We start from the raw sequence: 17,587 nt of genomic DNA, 5'->3' as shown, positions 1-17,587 counted from the left end.
GATTAGTTAAGGCGAATTTACAGCAACAAACAATATTTTTTAAATTTCGAATTAAATTATTATTATTATTTTCGATATTTCAAGGAAAAACTTCTGAATTTTCTAACTGGAACTATGCAAACCCATCTCAAAAACGTTTTCGAAAAAGCTTGAGAAAATATTTCGAAAATTTCGAAATACATATTTAAAGTTTCCTGAATTTTTTTTGTAGCCCAATCAAATATAGTCTAGGAAAGTACAAGTCAAGGCGAATTCAATATCAGGTCAGTACCAGGTCCCATGAGCGGATTACTTCTTCTTGATATTTTCCATATAACGCTTTCGTACAACAATATGTCAGTTAATCGAAATCAATACAAATTTTCTTTTGCATTAGCATTCTTCTGAACAGCGAATTGGATTAATTCGTTTTGCCATTACCTTGTATTGACTCGCCTTGGTACAAGTTGTAGGTCCTTCGAATTTCGCCTTGATTTTTGAAAATTTTTTCCCGATTTTTTTCTTCAGACTTTCTTCCATATAAAAAAATGTTTTGCAGTTTGTATTGAGGAAAATCTGAAAAATTATTGAAAAATTATCGAAAGTCTATGCGAATTTAGAGCGACCTATAACGTGTACTTTATTGGACTAAAATTGATTGGGCTACAAAACTGCATACCCAAAAGAATTCAGAGAACTCCAAATAAAAAGTTCGGAATTTTCATAAAATTTTCCCCAATATTAGAAAACATTTTTAAAGTTGGTTTAACTTCTTTCAGTTACAAAATTCATAGACATTTTTTCTTCAAACATCAAATATAAAAAACAAGAATTTAAGTGACGAAATTCGATCAAACTTTTCTTTGCTATTTTTCTGTTCGCTGCTGTACAGGTTTATGCCGACTCCGAACAAAGGCAAAGGAATTTTTCGAAGAATCTTTTCAATGCAGAAATGCAGGGGCGTATTCGAGGGGCAATTCGGTTTTAGAAAAAATGCCTGACGTATTTTTGATGTGAATTGTCAACAACAATTTTTTCGACGATTTTTGGTTAGTTCGCCCAGCACGCTACCAAATCAATAATAAAGTTTTTAAATAAAATCACTGTCTACATTGTTTTTTTTTTGTTCTTTGCGGTGAATTAAGTGCGACTGTTAGTAGGGCCCAATCGAGTGTCATAATAATTTCGTTAAAATATTTTATGTTTGCTCTATTTTCATATTATCATTAGCTTGCTAAAATCGTCTTCAGTATTCGTCCGTTCCTCATTTAGTTATATTTTATAATTTCTAATATTGCTCATAATATTTTGACCGACATTAAATTGTTTGAATCATACATTTTCTGTATGGTAGTCATTTAGTAATAATGCGACCCTTTTCAGCCATTCAGATCTCAGGATATTGATTAAAAAGAACAAGTCACGCCAATTATTTCTGTTCCGGGATAGCTGACGCTAAGTGGAAGCACCAAGGGTGATCAAGTTTACCTCCACCTGTTTCGCCCAACTCATTGGAGGTCGCCCCTTCCTCTGCTGCTAAATCCCGGACACGTTTGGAATTCATCCTGTGTCAGAGCTTCTGTACTCATAACCATAACGTGAACTAAACAGCGATGATTTTGGACGTACAGTTTATTTTTAAATTTCTTTCGATACACGCCGTTGCCATCACGGGAAGGACCATAAATCTTCCATAGAACTTTTCTATATAGGCCATTGCATCAGGGCAGGTATTATGAGAGACTTTGATTTTTACTCGTCCTTTTACTTTTCAAACCAAACTAGCACTTGTGAGCAATAGTTCACTGGTCTTCTAAGCTGGCATTAGTTTTGGTTTCTGGATAGATGAAGTTCTTCACAGTCTCGAATTTATACCAAACAACACTGACATGGTTGCCGATTCTTTCTTGGATGTTACAAGTACTTCGTGTTTTCCTAATTTAGCGCAAGATGCAATATTTTTGCCTTCCAACAATCAGCTTTTGAAGGATCGTGCGCTTTGGTATATATATACATGACATATAACGTCGGGTTGAAGACCAACGCGGAGAAAGCGGATATGGCATTGTTTACTTAAGCTGTCGTGGAAGTTGAGCGTGGAGAAGATAGGGAAGAAAAATGGGGGTGTACGTGGGGTCTATCACACTCTCTCTCATTGGATACTTACAGCGATTGTGAAGCTTACACTACACTGCCCAGCCCTTGTTTGGTGGACGGCCACTCAAAAAAGAACGTACCTCAAAAAAATGAAAAGTATAACTGGAGCCCCGATAACGACCCCGCCGGCTCCACGGTATACTATTCTACACATGCCACCTATAGACCTGGTGCGAAGAACATAGCGACAGCAACGAGAATCAATGCCTCGGGGCACTTTAGCGCAGACCATACGGCCATAGTCGTTTAGCGTCATCAAGTATAGGACGGACATACTACCAAGTTTCCTACCTGCGCTTCGATGGATCGCTTAGAGCTACGATAGAGGTGGAAGGTTGGCGCAAGGGCGCTCAAATTGCAGACGAGGCGATACACGTGTATACCGCTGGTTATAAAGTTATAGAAGGAATAGGGTCTGCTGTATACTGCGCAGATTTGGTAATAAAAAAAATCCTTCAAGCTGCAAGATCACTTTGGTTTTGTTCAGCGAAAGTATTCGCCGTGACTATAGCAATAGAAATACTGGAAGAAAATTAGATTGCAGTCGCGTAAATTTTTACATTGAGAGCCAAACAGCAATAAAGTCAATAATCCCTTCATAGCACAACATCTAAAAGTGTGTTCGGAGTGTAAGCAATCCATGAAAAAAATCGGGATAGGAAGAAATATACATTTACATATAATGGGTCCCCGAGCCAATGAGAAAAGATGGAAAAGAAAAAGCGGATGAGATAACTAAACAGATCGCAGCGCTCGAAGCTCGTAACATAGACTGTTGCAATCAGACAAGCAAGGCGTGGATCTAGGAAGTGCACGCGCAGATCTAGGAAGTGCACGCGCTAGGCTAAGCCTCCAGCTATTAGGAGTGGCACAACTATAAGATCTAGAAGCAGCAAGTAGCATAAGTCCTACAGAGCTTTCAGTATTTTCGAGAAGGACGGAGTTATTTTATAAAATAGGCCCTCGTTTCTGTTAGGTGTTTCCAGTTCGGTCGTTGAGCAAACTTCTGGTAACACTATGCACTCATTCAGTCTATATGAGGTCCGCACGGACCAGGTACTTCAACCTTACCTAACCTGTGCCTTTTACATGACTTTATTTTGTATGTCGGCTGATTTCTACTTTGCTTTGAAAATTCTATAAAAAAAAATCTTTTGCAATGTTTACTTTTGGATAAATTTCATAATTTTTGATAAAACAAAAAAAAAAAATTGCCGAAAAGTTTCTAAAAACAAGTTAAAAATTTCAAGCTTGCATATTTGTTAATTATGCATCGCTCAAATGATGTTTATCGCCATAATATCAACACTGATGCATACGATGAGCGAACATTAAAAACTTGTGATGAAATTGAATTGCAACAGCAACCAAAACATTTCAGTTCGGACAGTCTAAATTTAAAATTAAAATATGGCAAATTACATTTAAATAATGCCAATCGTGAAACCACTGGAGATGTTCACCAGCTTTATCAATCAGTATATGGGGAGAAATTTAAAAATCGTATGCAATCGGATAATCGAAATGACAAACCCGATTTAAATGCATTAATGAACGGCGTCATGAATATGGCTGCAAAAAAGAACAACAACTCCATTATTAGCAATAGCACAAATGGAGTAAGCCCAATTGGTGGAACTGCCGATACAACAAATGTTGGTAGTAAGCATTGGAAAAATCTCAGCAAACGAATGTCGCTGCACGCAACGCGTCCAGCAATAATAACACCGGATGAAAGTGATAGCAACGATACTGACGCACTCAATTCGGAACGCAACCAGACCGTGCATTATAAGGCTTCACCACGCACCGATTCTACATCGAAAGCTTCATCACGTTCATTTAATGATGATATATACAATGAATCAATGTCATCAGCATTTGGCCAGCTGGCTAAGAGGAGTTCTACCATGCTATTGGATAGTAAGGCGAGCAATCAAACTCAACAAACTGTGAAGGAAACACGTTTTCGAAGTAGTGGAAATTCGGCTAACAGCTGGCCTCAAGGAATCAATTTGATCATGATGCTAGGACTTCTGCTTGGCCTATTTATCTCCAAGATGTTGCAATATCTGCTAACATATTTTGGTTGGTTCCAAAGTCAGGTGTTACATTTGCGAAATCTATTTTTGGGACATAATGGCAGTTTATGGGAATTTTGTAACTTCGAGGATAAGTCACGTTATGGCGTTCGTACTAAAATTTTGCTGCTGCCTTTGGTGGGTACCTGTTCGTTGCTGTATGGTTTGAGTTCGGTACTGCACGTCACCATACGTTGTTTGCTTACACAAGCCCCGAGCAGCATGATTATATTTCTACAAAAGCTTTATTTGGAGAGTTAAGCTGAGTAGATAATACAACTAAAACAAATTAGCATGGGCACATTTTTTTACTTTCAAATAAATTTTTTTTTATTTAACATACATTTCACATAATGAATAAACGGATACTTGCTCTTAAAACACTAGACTGACCTGTTCATTTTGCATCGTTGAGGATTTCTTGGGTACGCTTTTGAACTATACTAGAGGTTGGGTGAAATTGAACTGGTACGTCACTACATTGAATGTTATAAATTTAATGTGTCCATAGAGGTTACGAGAATAATTATATAACAGGTTCCATGAGAAAGCTGATATGGAATTATTCAACAATGAAGCTTTATGCCCCACCAGTGACAAATACGCAGAAACAGTGGTTCGAAATGAGCAGGTATTGCTATTGTGACGAATATTAGCAGCACTAAGGGATACTATCATCTCTAAGCCAACACTAAGCAGTGACTTGTATACACATCAATAAATCAATCATTATGTCTATACATATGTCCATACAAGCAGTGGTGAGCAACGCACAAACACATGCATATATCACATATACACGCGCATATGAGAGGCTATAGGTGTGCATCTGTAGTTATAGCTGATCAGTTTATAGCTAATAAATAAGTAGTAGATTCCAGAAATAGAAACGCCTAGAAGTATGCGAGCGACACAGCATAGAGTATAAAAGCAGCAACAGTTGAGGCACGAATATCACTTTAATTTAAGCAAGCTATAAGTTGCGAAGTATAAGTGTTATTTATTGTGAATTACTTTAATAAAGGCTATTTTGCATTATTAAATAGAAGAGTTATCTATTTAACAGTTTAGTGATTCGAACGTTAGTAGAAGGTTGCAAATAAGAGGAATTGCACACAAATTCGTTACAATTGGTGTCAGAAGAGAAATTGTTGAATAAATTCCGAAGATTTTGAATACAACTTGGACATGGCAAAGTTGAGTGAATTAAAGATCCAGCAACCGACAATAAGATCGAACTTCAAGCACGGCTACGAGAGGTAATGGTGTCGCAAGGAATTGATGTAGACGAGTATGTCTTTTATCCTGATGTGGAAGAGCCAGCGACTAAAATGGAGGAGAAGATAGAGACTCCGAATCCGTTGGCAATTGTTGACAATAACGCGAACTAGCAGTGTTGAACCAAATGTCACAAATGTCATCACAATTGGAATCCCAGGAGAACCGTATAACATCCAAGATTGAAGCCCAGGAAAGACAAATGTGATCCCAACTGGAAGAACAGAATACATACATGGCATCCCAGATGGAAACACAGGAGACACGTATATCCGAAATGTCGGCGCAAATTTCAGCACAGATATCATCGCAGATCTCTGCTCAACTGGAAGAGCAAGAAGGACGTATTTCCTCGAAGTTAGAGGCGCAAGCTACAAAAATTTTACGGTTTGAAGAAAAAATCGAGGCCGAGGTGGATGCTTTGAGAGGACGTATCGAGTAGTTGTAACTAAGTCGCCCAGCAGTTTCAACGAGCAATCCAAAGGTAAAAACACCATCCTTTGACGGTTCTGTTCCTTTCCAGGTCTTTAAGCTACAATCTGAGAAGACCGCAACAGTGAATAACTGGAATGCTGAAGATAAGGTTGCTGCACTCTTCGTAGCATTGAAAGGACCATGTGCCGAAATCTTACAGACTATTCCAGAGTACAAACAGAACAATTATGACGCATTGATGGCTGCTGTAGAACGGAGGTACGGAAGCGAACACAGGAAACAGATATATCAAATAGAATTGCAAAACCGTTCCCAAAAAGCTAATGAGACTTTGCAAGAGTTTGCTTCGGATGTTGAAATGTTGGCATATTTGGCAAATGCGGACGCACCCGTGGAGTACACTGAGAGGGTAAAAATTCAGAGTTTTATAAATGGCATACGGGACGTAGAAACGAAGCGAGCGACATATACAAACCCAAAACCCGCATTCGCAGAAACGGTATCCCATGCACTGACTCAAGAAACAGCGTCGCTTTTGAGTAAGCATACAAAGCTCATCGCTTGGCAGTGGAAAGGCCAGACTGGGTAGACACAATTTTGGAAACATTAAAAGAAACGCAGCAGAAAAATGATGGTGCCGTCAAATGCTTTAAATGTGGAAACCAGGGCACATTGCACGTTATTGCAGTACAAATCCTAACAGTTCCAGCAATGTGGTTGGCGGTAAACGCAGAGCTGAAGGAGATGAGCAAATCTCCAAATACACTCAATCGTTAAACTAAAGCGAGTCAGCCACAAGGGGCGACAGCTGGCTCCCTCAATTGAATGCCCCATAATGTCTATGACACAAATTGGAAGAAGGTCAAGCTTACTGTCGGAGGACATGTAGATGGAAAGGAACGTTTACTGACTGTAGATACGGGTGCATCCTATTCCATCATTCGATCAGATTTAGTCAACAAGAATATAAGACCATTGCTTGGAGCAAGATTACGTACAGCCACGGGAGAGGACACCCAGGTAATTGGAGAAGTAGCATGTGAAATAGCAATTGGGAACGTCACGGTACTACACAATTTTATAGTGACAGAGATTGTTGATGAAATTATAATTGGAGTGGACTTCTTAATCGACCAAGGCATCAAGATCGATATGCAAAGCAAGACGATGCGATATAAGAACATGGATGTGCCACTTAATTTCGGCTACGAGAGAGGCTATAGCAGTAAACGAGTGCTGGTGGAAGAGAGTCAGCAAATACCACCAGAATCTGAAGCCGTCATCTGGGCAAAGGTTGATGGAGATTGTGACAAACAAATTGTGGGTTGTCGAATCAGCAAACAAAACACCGAACGAACTTGTAGGAAAAACCCTGGCTATAACAAAACAAGATGGACGTATCCCGGTAAGAGTACTCAATGAGTTCAAGTCACCAATCAAACTAACCAGAGGAGCTATTTTGGGAAGAAGCCAAGAGGCTGAAGTAATAATCAATTGTGAACAGCTCCAGGAGGAGGTTTCAACTTTTCTTTCAGATGACATCATGGCATGAACGGAGGGACTAGAGGAAGACTATCAGAGTAAGGCAAAACAACTGCTCCTAAAATATGCGAACATATTTAGCCAAGATGGCTCCAAACCAGGGCGCACCAACGTTGTGAAACATCAAATTGACACTCGATATGCGAGGCCGATCAAGCTCCACGTAGTGTTCCACTGGAGAAGCGGGAAGTTGTGAGTCAATTCATACAAGAAATGAGCGACAGCGGCGTCATCGAACCAGTACTTGTAAAGAATAAGGATGGAAAAATGAGGTTTTGCTTGGACTACCGGAAGTTGAATGACGTTACGAAAAAGGATAGCTAACCATTGTCAAGAATTGACACTCTGGACTCGGTCTCTGGTACGAAATGGTTTTCCACACTGGACTTGAAAAGCGGCTACTGGAGAGTGGAAGTGAAGGAGGAAGACAAAGAGAAAACAGTCTTCAGTGTCGGTGATGATCTTTAGCAATTTACAGTGATGCCTTTTGGACTATGTAATGCACCAGCTACTTTTGAAAGACTCATGGATCAGTTACTGAAAGGACTACATTGGAAAACATGCTTAGTGTACCTAGACGACATCTTCGTATTGGGAAAGAACTTCGAAGAACATCTGAAGAACGTGGAGGAGGTTTTCCAAAGAATGGTGCTGGTCTGAAACTAAGTCCCAAAAAGTGTTCGCTGTTTAAAAAGGAAGTAAATTATTTGGGTCACAAGGTAACGACAGAAGGCATCTGTACAGCGAATGAAAAGATTGAGGGAGTATAGGATTGGCCAAGACCACAGAACTTGCATGAGTTAAGAAGTTTCCTTGGGCTGTGCACATATTACCGCCGATTTGTACCAAACTTCTCCAGCGTGGCCCATACCCTCCATAAAGCTTTTGAATGGGAGAAGGAGCAAGAAGTGGCTTTCCAAACATTGAAGGAGCGTTTGTGCACTGCCCCAATGTTGGCATATCCGATTCCAGGAGCAACATTTATTCTAGATACAGATGCGAGTGGATATGATATAGGAGGCGTTTTATCACAACTGGTCGATGGACAGGAGAAGGTAGTTGCATATTACAGTCGTTCGATTGGAAAACCAGAGAGGAACTATTGCGTTACACGGAGAGAGCTGTTGGCATTGGTAGAATGCATTAAACATTTTCACAAATACTTCTACGGCCAGCGATTCCGCGTCAGGACAGATCACGCAGCGTTGAAATGGCTTCTGCAGTTCCGTAATCCGGAAGGACAATTGGCACGGCGGATCGAGCGACTACAAAGCTATGACTTTTCCATTGAGCATCGAAGAGGTGGTACCCATGGAAATGGTGATGCAATGTCACGAAGACCATGTAGTTTGGAATGCAAGCACTGTTCAAAGGCCGAGGCTAAAGAAGACATTATATATGTCCGGCTAATGACTATAACGTGTACGGATGAATGGGACAAGGAACAACTAAGAAAGTGTCAGCTAGAGGACACAGATCTGTCACATGTTATGCAAGGGCTCGAACGAAACGAAATACCAAACAGAGAGATGTCAGCAGAGAGTCCCACTGCGAAGTCATATTGGGCACAGTGGAACAGTTTAGAATTCATATCCGGTTGCTTGCATCGAGTATGGGAGAGTGAGGATGGTCAATGCAAGAACAAACTGATAGTTGTTCCCAGAAAGAGGATTCCTGACGTGCTCAGCGAGTTGCATAATGGTCCAAGTGGAGGTCATCTTGGAATAACGAAGACGCTCGAGAAAATACAGCAGAGATTCTATTGGGTTGGTTGCTGTCAGTCGTTCACCGAGTGGATTGCCAACTGCGAGGTTTGCAACAGAGCGAAAGGGCCCAAAACACAAAGTCATGGCCAGATGAAGCAGTATATTTCAGGTGCACCATTTGAAAGGATCGCCATGGATGTCGCAGGTCCATTTCCTACTAGCAACCGCGGAAACAAATACGTACTGGTGGTTATGGATTATTTCAGTAAATGGCCAGAGGTATACCCAATCCCAAGTCAAGAAACCGAAACAGTAGCAGAAGTGGTTACAAACGATTGGGTTGCAAGGTATGGTGTACCAGTGGAGTTACATTCTGACCAAGGCAGGAATTTTGAATCAGCTGTGTTCCAAGAAATGTGTAAGAAGTTAGGCATACGGAAAACAGGGACAACTGCATTGCATTCTCAGTCCGAAGGTATGGTGGAACTTTTTAATAGAACATTGGACGAGCATTTAAGGAAAGTAGTAGACAAGTACCATAAGGAGTGGGATACACACACATATCATTATTTTTGATGGCTTACCGATCGGCAGTGCATGAGATAAAGGGCCAAACTCCCGCAAAGGTATTTTTTGGCAATGTCCTTCGACTTCCAGCTGATTTGAAGTTTGGGATAGATGCCGATGTGGAGAGAAATGTCAAGAAATCCACTGGTGTCTTGGAAGAAGAGCTGAGAGATACACGATCTGGTAAGGCAACGAGCAAAGATTATGAGTGACAAGATTAAAGCCATATACGATAAAGCAATTAATTCGGAAGGGTTTCAGGTAGGAGATTTGGTGCTGTTACACAACCCACAACGAAAAAAAGCTTTGTCCCCGAAATTGTAGTGTAATTGGGAAGGCCCATACAAAGTTGTAAAACGGATCAACGATGTGGTGTACCGCATACAAACCTTTGGCTAACCACGAAACAAAATGTAAGTGATTCATTTGGAAAGGCTGGCAGCGTTTAGACCGAGAGATTTGGTGGAGGGCAGTGTGACGAATATTAGCAACACTAAGGGATACTATCATCTCTAAGCCAACACTAAGCAGTGACTTGTATGCGCATCAATAAATCAATCATTATGTCTATACATATGTCTATACAAGCAGCGGTGAGCAACGCACAAACACATGCATATATCTGAGATACTCCCAAAAGTAGGCAATAATTTGTGCAAGTATCACTCACATATACACGCGCATATGAGAGGCTATATGCATGCATCTGTAGTTATAGCTGATAAGTTTATAGCTGATAAATAAGTAGTAGATTCTAGAAATAGAAACGCCTAGAAGTATGCGAACGACACAGCACAGAGTATAAAAGCAGCAACAGTTGAGGCACGAAGATCAGTTTCATTTAAGCAAGCTATCAGTTGCGAATTATAAGTGTTATTTATTGTGAAGTACTTTAATAAAGGCCATTTTGCATTATTAAATAGGGGAGTTGTTTATTCAACAGTTTAGTGATTCGAACGTTAGTAGAAGGTTGCAAATAAGAGGAATTGCACAAAAATTCGTTACACTATAATAGAGATATCAACTAAATACGTCCAGTAAAATTTTTTATCAAAATACGACATCTATGAAGTAGGGCTTTTACATGACCCTTGAATATGAGTCAACGGCTTGAGAGAGTGAACATTTTTATAACTTTCCGTAACTAAAATTTATTTTGCCCATGAAGTGATTCTATGACGTGAACCATATTTTGAACAGTTGGAAAATTTTATTTATTATTAATGAGTTCATCAAAGGCTTTTAATTTTAACATGTCCCATACCATGATTCAATTACTAGAGGTTTGTTCTTCAATGATGACAGAGCTTTGACACTCCCAAATTTTAAAATCTGGAGGGGTTGCATTTACGAAGTAAGGAAAGCCGGGACTAATTCAATCCTCTTAAGCGAAAATTGTAATTGAAAAGTACCTTTAGTAGTATATTAGGAGTGATAATAAATTTGTAAATGTGAACAGATTTTGGGGGAAATAACTCATTTTCTACTAAATACTTCGAGAATTGATAAAGGGCGGTCATTCTTTAAGAATTTGTTTGAAGAAACCTATCGAAAAATCGATCATTCTGAGATAATGCGTTTTTGTGACGAATCCTGAAATGGAAGTTTTTGAAAAATATTTTGAGATAGGAATTTCAAACTGGCAGTCGCAATGAACCAACAAAAAACAAATGAAAGAAAATGGCTTATTATATTGGAACTTTATATTCCGGCCTTGCCAGAAGAGTTAAGCTTTTGTGCGGCCTTGCTACACAGGGAGTATTTACCTTTTTATTCGGAAATTTCGGAAAGCTCTTTTTCGTTTAAGTATTAATGGAAGTGTTCCGAACAAACCGCGAATTTAGAATATTCGGAACACGTTCTGGGAGTGTTCAAGAGAAAAGTTCTTCGACAGATTTTTGGACCTCTTTGCGTCGGCGATGGCAAATACCGAAGAAGATTTAATGATAAGCTGAATGAGCATTACGCAGACATCAACATAGTCCAACGATTTAAAACGCAGCGGTTACGCTGCCTAGGCCATATTATGCGAATGAAAGATAACGCTTCGGCCAAGAAAGTTTTTTTTTATCGGAACCCGTCTGTGAAAGCAGAGGAAGAAGGCGTCCCCGAATCTACTTTAAGGAGTAGGTGGAAACCGATTTAAACTCCCTTGATGTGACCAATTGGCGCCAGTTGGTAGAGCGAACCGTTTAAACGGTTAAGCGCCAAATAAATGAAATAAAATATACATTATATTCCAAATAAATAAAACATAATATTCCAAATATAAAACGATTCCACGAATTCCTAAATGGAGACGAATGTTCCGAACATACGGAATGAATAAGTTAACATGCTCAATGAGTAATTTCGTTATGGCATCTCCAGTATTTACTAATGACATTATTACGTCAATCCAGTTACTAGTCAATTTTTTGACGTTGAACGATGAATTTTAAATTGGTTTAGGTTTCGTATGTTCATAGATTTACGAAAGAGCACGATTCCTTGGTGGTGTCCGTACTTTTCATAAAATAACTTATCTTCAGCCACACTAACAGATCATGGCATAGTTAATAAATTCATCATAAAATTAAAAAAAAAAAAAAACTTTTCTAACGAATTATGCAGTTCGGTACATAAGGATATTTGTAAACTGATTGCTTCCTATTTCTATTATTTGAAGCAATTTTTTAATTTTATAATTTATTTAATAATTTGGGAAAAATTTAAACAACGTGACATCAGGACGGACAAGGCGACAGCTGTTTGGATTATACGAAGTTGAAATGGTTATAAACGCATTCAGCTACGTCATGCCTTAGTTGTTGGTGTTTTAATTTCTGTAAAGAATTTTTCCCGCATGTCGTACTCTTGAATTCTACACGGTTGAAAATTTTGGTTTAACTTTTAAACCATTCGGTCTACATATATGAGCCAACATTTTTTTGTCTTAAATGTAGACCTTGCAAAGTTTAAAACGAAACGAGGTCATATGACTGGTTTTGAATTGAAACATTTTGGTTTAAATTTTAGTCCAGAAAATTTCTATTTTTAAGCTTCTAGACTAAAATTTAAATCCCAACAACATTGAAAATTGGGTTTATTCCCTCATTCCCACTCTAGTGGGCGGTGGCCTGGTTTCGAACCTTCGTGCCATGGATTACTGAGCTATCACATCACATATATAACAAAATAAGGGAGTTGAGAACTTTGTGTATTTGGTGTTGGAAACGTTACTATAGCAAATAAAAGCTACGGATCGTGGACAATTTTTTTCGCTTTTAATTTTTTCTTTGCATATTTCGTTTTGTTTTGACGGTTGTTAATTTGCTATTCAGAATTGAAAAAATAAACTACGGTTTTGGTGTTGCGTTTTTGCAATGACGTAGCAAATGCATAGCCGTATAATTTTTCGCGTTTTGTGTAAAAGCCAGCCTAAACCAGTTTGCAAATACAATGATGCTAGACCATTTGCACATAATCCTGAACTCCCCTAATGTTTTAAAAAAGAATCTATGACTTGCAGGACTTTCCAAAAATGAAATTTTTTATTTTTAAATTTTCAGTACCAAGTTTGGGGTTTGTTCTTAAACCAGACGTGTATACAAGTTTCTATTTATAGATTTTTTAAACCTTTTGGGTTTGTTTTAAAACCATCTTAAAATTTTAGACTTACCTTCTTATTCAGTAAAGTAAAATATGTTTAAACAACGCTTATCATTCGAAATTGTATTGAAAAGACATTTTAAATAGCTTAACAGGTTAGTTTTAACTGGCCGGTCAAACAAAGATCTCACATAGACTGAGTGCGTCCGTAGTGCTACCAGAATTTGTTTGACGATCAAACACAAGAACCCCAATCAGGTACCAGGACTTATGTGATCCTATGTTATCCTACACCTGCTGTTACCAAAGAGGATAAATATAATAAGAGCCACCAGTCTGCTACGAGTTGGGAGTAACTCGCTGGAAATCAAAAAATTATTCGGCATATTCTTAGTTTTGAATTGTCTCGCATTTATCCATGCGGTGTAGGCATGTTGTGTAACTGTGATTTTGGAAAGAGTATTAATTAATTAAATACAGTCGGAAAAATAAACACAAATACCCCACGAAAATCTATAGAAGACATTTTATGCACATCTTAGAAAACATCGAGCAATGGCTGCGAGTAACGAGTGACGTCTCTTATAATAATTTATCCCCTTTGCTGTTTTAGACGAGACCTACATAACTTATAAGCATGTTCCCATCGTGAGCTTTAAGTCTTCTCTCTTCAGAGATATGTGCCACTTTGTGAGTCTTATATCGTAGGCTTGACTGAGTTATAAAAAAAATATTTTTTCCTTTGGTTTAGCATCCCCACAAAAGCTTACATGACTTAAGACTTTCCAACGAATACGAAACTCGTGGGAATTTCCTAATCGTACTTAGTACCTAGTTTACATATAACGAGATTACGTTCATTTTCGTACTGAACTCCTAATCGTTAATTTCACCTCGGTAATCGGTAATTATGAATGAATTTTATAGAGTGTAATCTCTAATTGGAAGCAAAAAATAAATGACAAACGTGAAAATTTTACAGAAAATAATCTAGTTTCCAAGGATGGAACATATGTAAATTAGTAGATTATCTTTTGACGATTTATTGTAGATTAAGGTACGTGTAAACGTGGTCTAAGCTACAGACGATAGGAATTTTGATATTTTTCTTAATAATTTTTGTTTTTTGGGAGTTGGAAGTCATGGCTCAATTATATGGGTGGCTTATCTCATCAGTTGATTTAATTTTTTTCATTGCATGGTCGATGGGATTGTCAAAAGGAGATTGCAAACTCAAAATGAAACCAACACATTGACAACATTATCTTACTACACACAAAAGCTGCTAAGTTTTATGTTTTCATTCCATTCCATTCGCATAACACCAACACGCAGATTTTGACAATCTGAACTAACATATTTTGTTGTTGTACAGATGAGCCATCCATATAGTTGAACCATGGTTTGAAGTACAGTACAATCGCGAAAAAGTTAACCAAAATGTCCCAAGGGTAGTTTATTTTTCCCAAATATTAACTCTTCCAAGCGGTTTTCAAATTAAAAAAAATTCAGTAATAAACATAGTTTTTGGGGTATAATACATTGAATTTATTTAAATGACTAAGTTTTAATCATTACAGAGCATAAACTTAGATTTAATTTGTACTGGCTGATTTCAAGTTCACACATATTAATTTATTCACATTGTAAATATCGACGTGCCATACGAAAAGTAACACTTTCAAATTTTTTTACAAAGAAATCCTGTGAAAAAAATTTTGTAAGTGTTACTTTTCGTATGGCACGTCGATATGTATGTACTTATTAATTTGTATGAGCTGGTTTAAAGACACAGTCGAGACTTGTTTGTTTTTTTTTTCTTTTGTGTAATAGATTTTGACAATTTTTGACCGCATATTAATAAGATCTGATACCTGATTGGTATCATTATTGTACTCATACCACTATATCATTGATGCATTTAACTGCTGCTTCCGAAAAACTCACTTTATGTTGTTGCATATCTTGCTCGAAAGCTGATTCTTCGTTATCATTATCGGACACTTTGCAATATTCGTCATCTTCCGTAATTTGAACGTAGTTTCAATTTTCAATATCGTCAATGCTGACGTCAACACTACCCATCTTTGACAATAACATAGGGGAATACCCGCACTTGTTTTTATTGCCAAGCAAACGGTTGAATTCGAAAAAAGCTCAGAAAAGTCAACCAATAGTTATACAAAGTAATAACTTTTTTTTTTTTCTGAAATTGAGTATAATTAAGTTCCTAAACTAATGCTTACTACCCAGGTCTATTAAAGCGCCAAATACACGACACGAACATTTCCGCGAACATTCCGCAATCTTGTTCGCAGCTTTGGCCATACACCATACGAACTTTTGGCCGAACATTAGTTCTCTTTCACACAGCGATGAATACGGAAAACAACTGTGCTGCAGCAATATTGCTCGCTGTGGCAATTAAGCGTAAAAAAAAAGAGAGACGATCGCAAAAAATTTTTTGATTCACGCCGGTATTGCGCCCGCAAACTACTTATTTTTTTTATAACTGTATCCTTTGAGGCATCAGGATCTACTTCTTTTAATTTTTCGATTAAAGTCGCATAATCATTATTCTTTTTAATTCTATTACAATAATCTTTGCTTTTTACTTGCCACAATTATGGCAACGATTTATACATTTCAATAAATTCACTCAGAAATTTTTTATTGTCCATTTTACTTTTCCGCGCACGTCTGTTCCGTTCAGAAATTACTACGATTATGAGCTATTTCGCCATACACGCACGAACAGTTCGCGCAAATGTTCGCCAAAAATTAAAATATTTTGATTTTTGGCGAACATTTGCGCGAACTGGCAAACACCACCATACACGACAGAAAAGGTCGCAGAAACATGACATAACGGGAATGTTCGCGGAAATGTTGTATAAATATAATATATTTTCTTATCCATTATAACATTATATGCTTTATACATAATCTATATTTAACTGTGCTGCAAGATTAATATTCATTTAATTAATTTGGTAAAAACATAAATTCGAGCTTTCTATGTTTTATAAAAGAGTGCGTGTTTCAACCGACTTTAACTAAACAAATACATAAGTAAATACATTTCATTCAAACTGTAAAGTTTGTGTATTAATTTCAATCAAAACTAATTATTCATTAACTCATTTCGAACTACATGAAATTTAATGCTTGTTGTTGTTGTAAATCATCGCTACAAAAAAGTATATGCAATTAACTTTTATATTAAGCCGCAAAAATAATTTGAATTTCTTCTCTATTTTGATTAAGATCCAATCCTGGTACGCCCACCCAACCGAGACGACCCGATTTTATTGGTATAAATACGCAACAACAACAACCATCACAAACATATTACGAGTATACATCAGGCTTGCCACCACAACATCCACAACCGCCAACTATACAACAACAGCAACAGATTATGTTGCAACAACAACAACGTGCCATGATGCAACAGCAGCATCAACAACAACAACAACAAGGTGAGAAACATAATGAACGCAAATTTAGTAAGCGTCCACTTCATGAAAGTCGTAAGAAACGCAAAAAATTGCTAGCCATGATCAGTGCATTTAAAACTTCAAAATCGAAATCTAAGCCATCCAAGAGTCAGAAAAGGCAAAGCCACAAACGAACGGATTAAATTTTCTAACTCAAAATCAATGTTCAAGACAAATTTAACTACTAAGTAATTATTAAATCGTATGTAATGTTAATTGTAGTTATTGATGTTTTACCAGTTTTTGTTTTTAGAAAAAAAAAAAATTTGCCAAGCCAACATTCTGGGGATCATTCCCGCAAACTTTCTTCAGCTTTACATGGAGTCGATCAAAATTTTTTAAGGCCGAATGTACTTTAATCGAGTTGAGACTGTCGATTTTAATCGCTACTTTTAATCGGTCCCTGGGCTGTATCTTCCTTATATAGGAAACTTGTCCCACGTAAAAATTTGTGAAATTCAACCAGTTCGTTACCCTAGATTTCTTAAATGCTTGCCTGATGTATCATGTTCAGAGTTCAATGTGGTATGAGATTTCTCAGAAAATTTGTTACTCTGTTTACGTATAGCAGCTGCCGCGCCATTGTAGCGTCTTTCAGGTCAAACTGACACCCATAGAGCAGGTCGCTCGATAGCTGCTATCTAAGAATCCGAAATTCGTGGCAAATTTACTCTTAACAGTGATCAAGGCTATTTAGGACAGTAAGGTAGTAATATGCTGTGGACCGTCCTTAAATCAACGGGCCTTTGGA

The 17,587-nt window shown here is 37.8% G+C and overlaps 1 protein-coding gene across 1 annotated transcript in view; it reads left to right on the top strand.

The window, feature by feature from the left end:
• Zdhhc8 (zinc finger DHHC-type containing 8) overlaps positions 1-17,587 on the top strand; it is a 218,518-nt gene that overhangs the window by 192,411 nt on the left and 8,520 nt on the right. Inside the window, exon 9 of the mRNA XM_067784855.1 lies at positions 16,604-16,818. Within this exon, the coding sequence (XP_067640956.1) occupies positions 16,604-16,818 (215 nt within the window). The remainder of the gene's footprint in view (positions 1-16,603; positions 16,819-17,587) is intronic.

Source organism: Eurosta solidaginis, chromosome 4 (genome assembly GCF_040869045.1).
Source record: "Eurosta solidaginis isolate ZX-2024a chromosome 4, ASM4086904v1, whole genome shotgun sequence".
Lineage (NCBI taxonomy): Eukaryota > Metazoa > Arthropoda > Insecta > Diptera > Tephritidae > Eurosta > Eurosta solidaginis.
The sequence above is the reverse complement of the archived record's forward strand: the minus strand, read 5'-3'. Positions and strand labels throughout refer to the sequence as shown.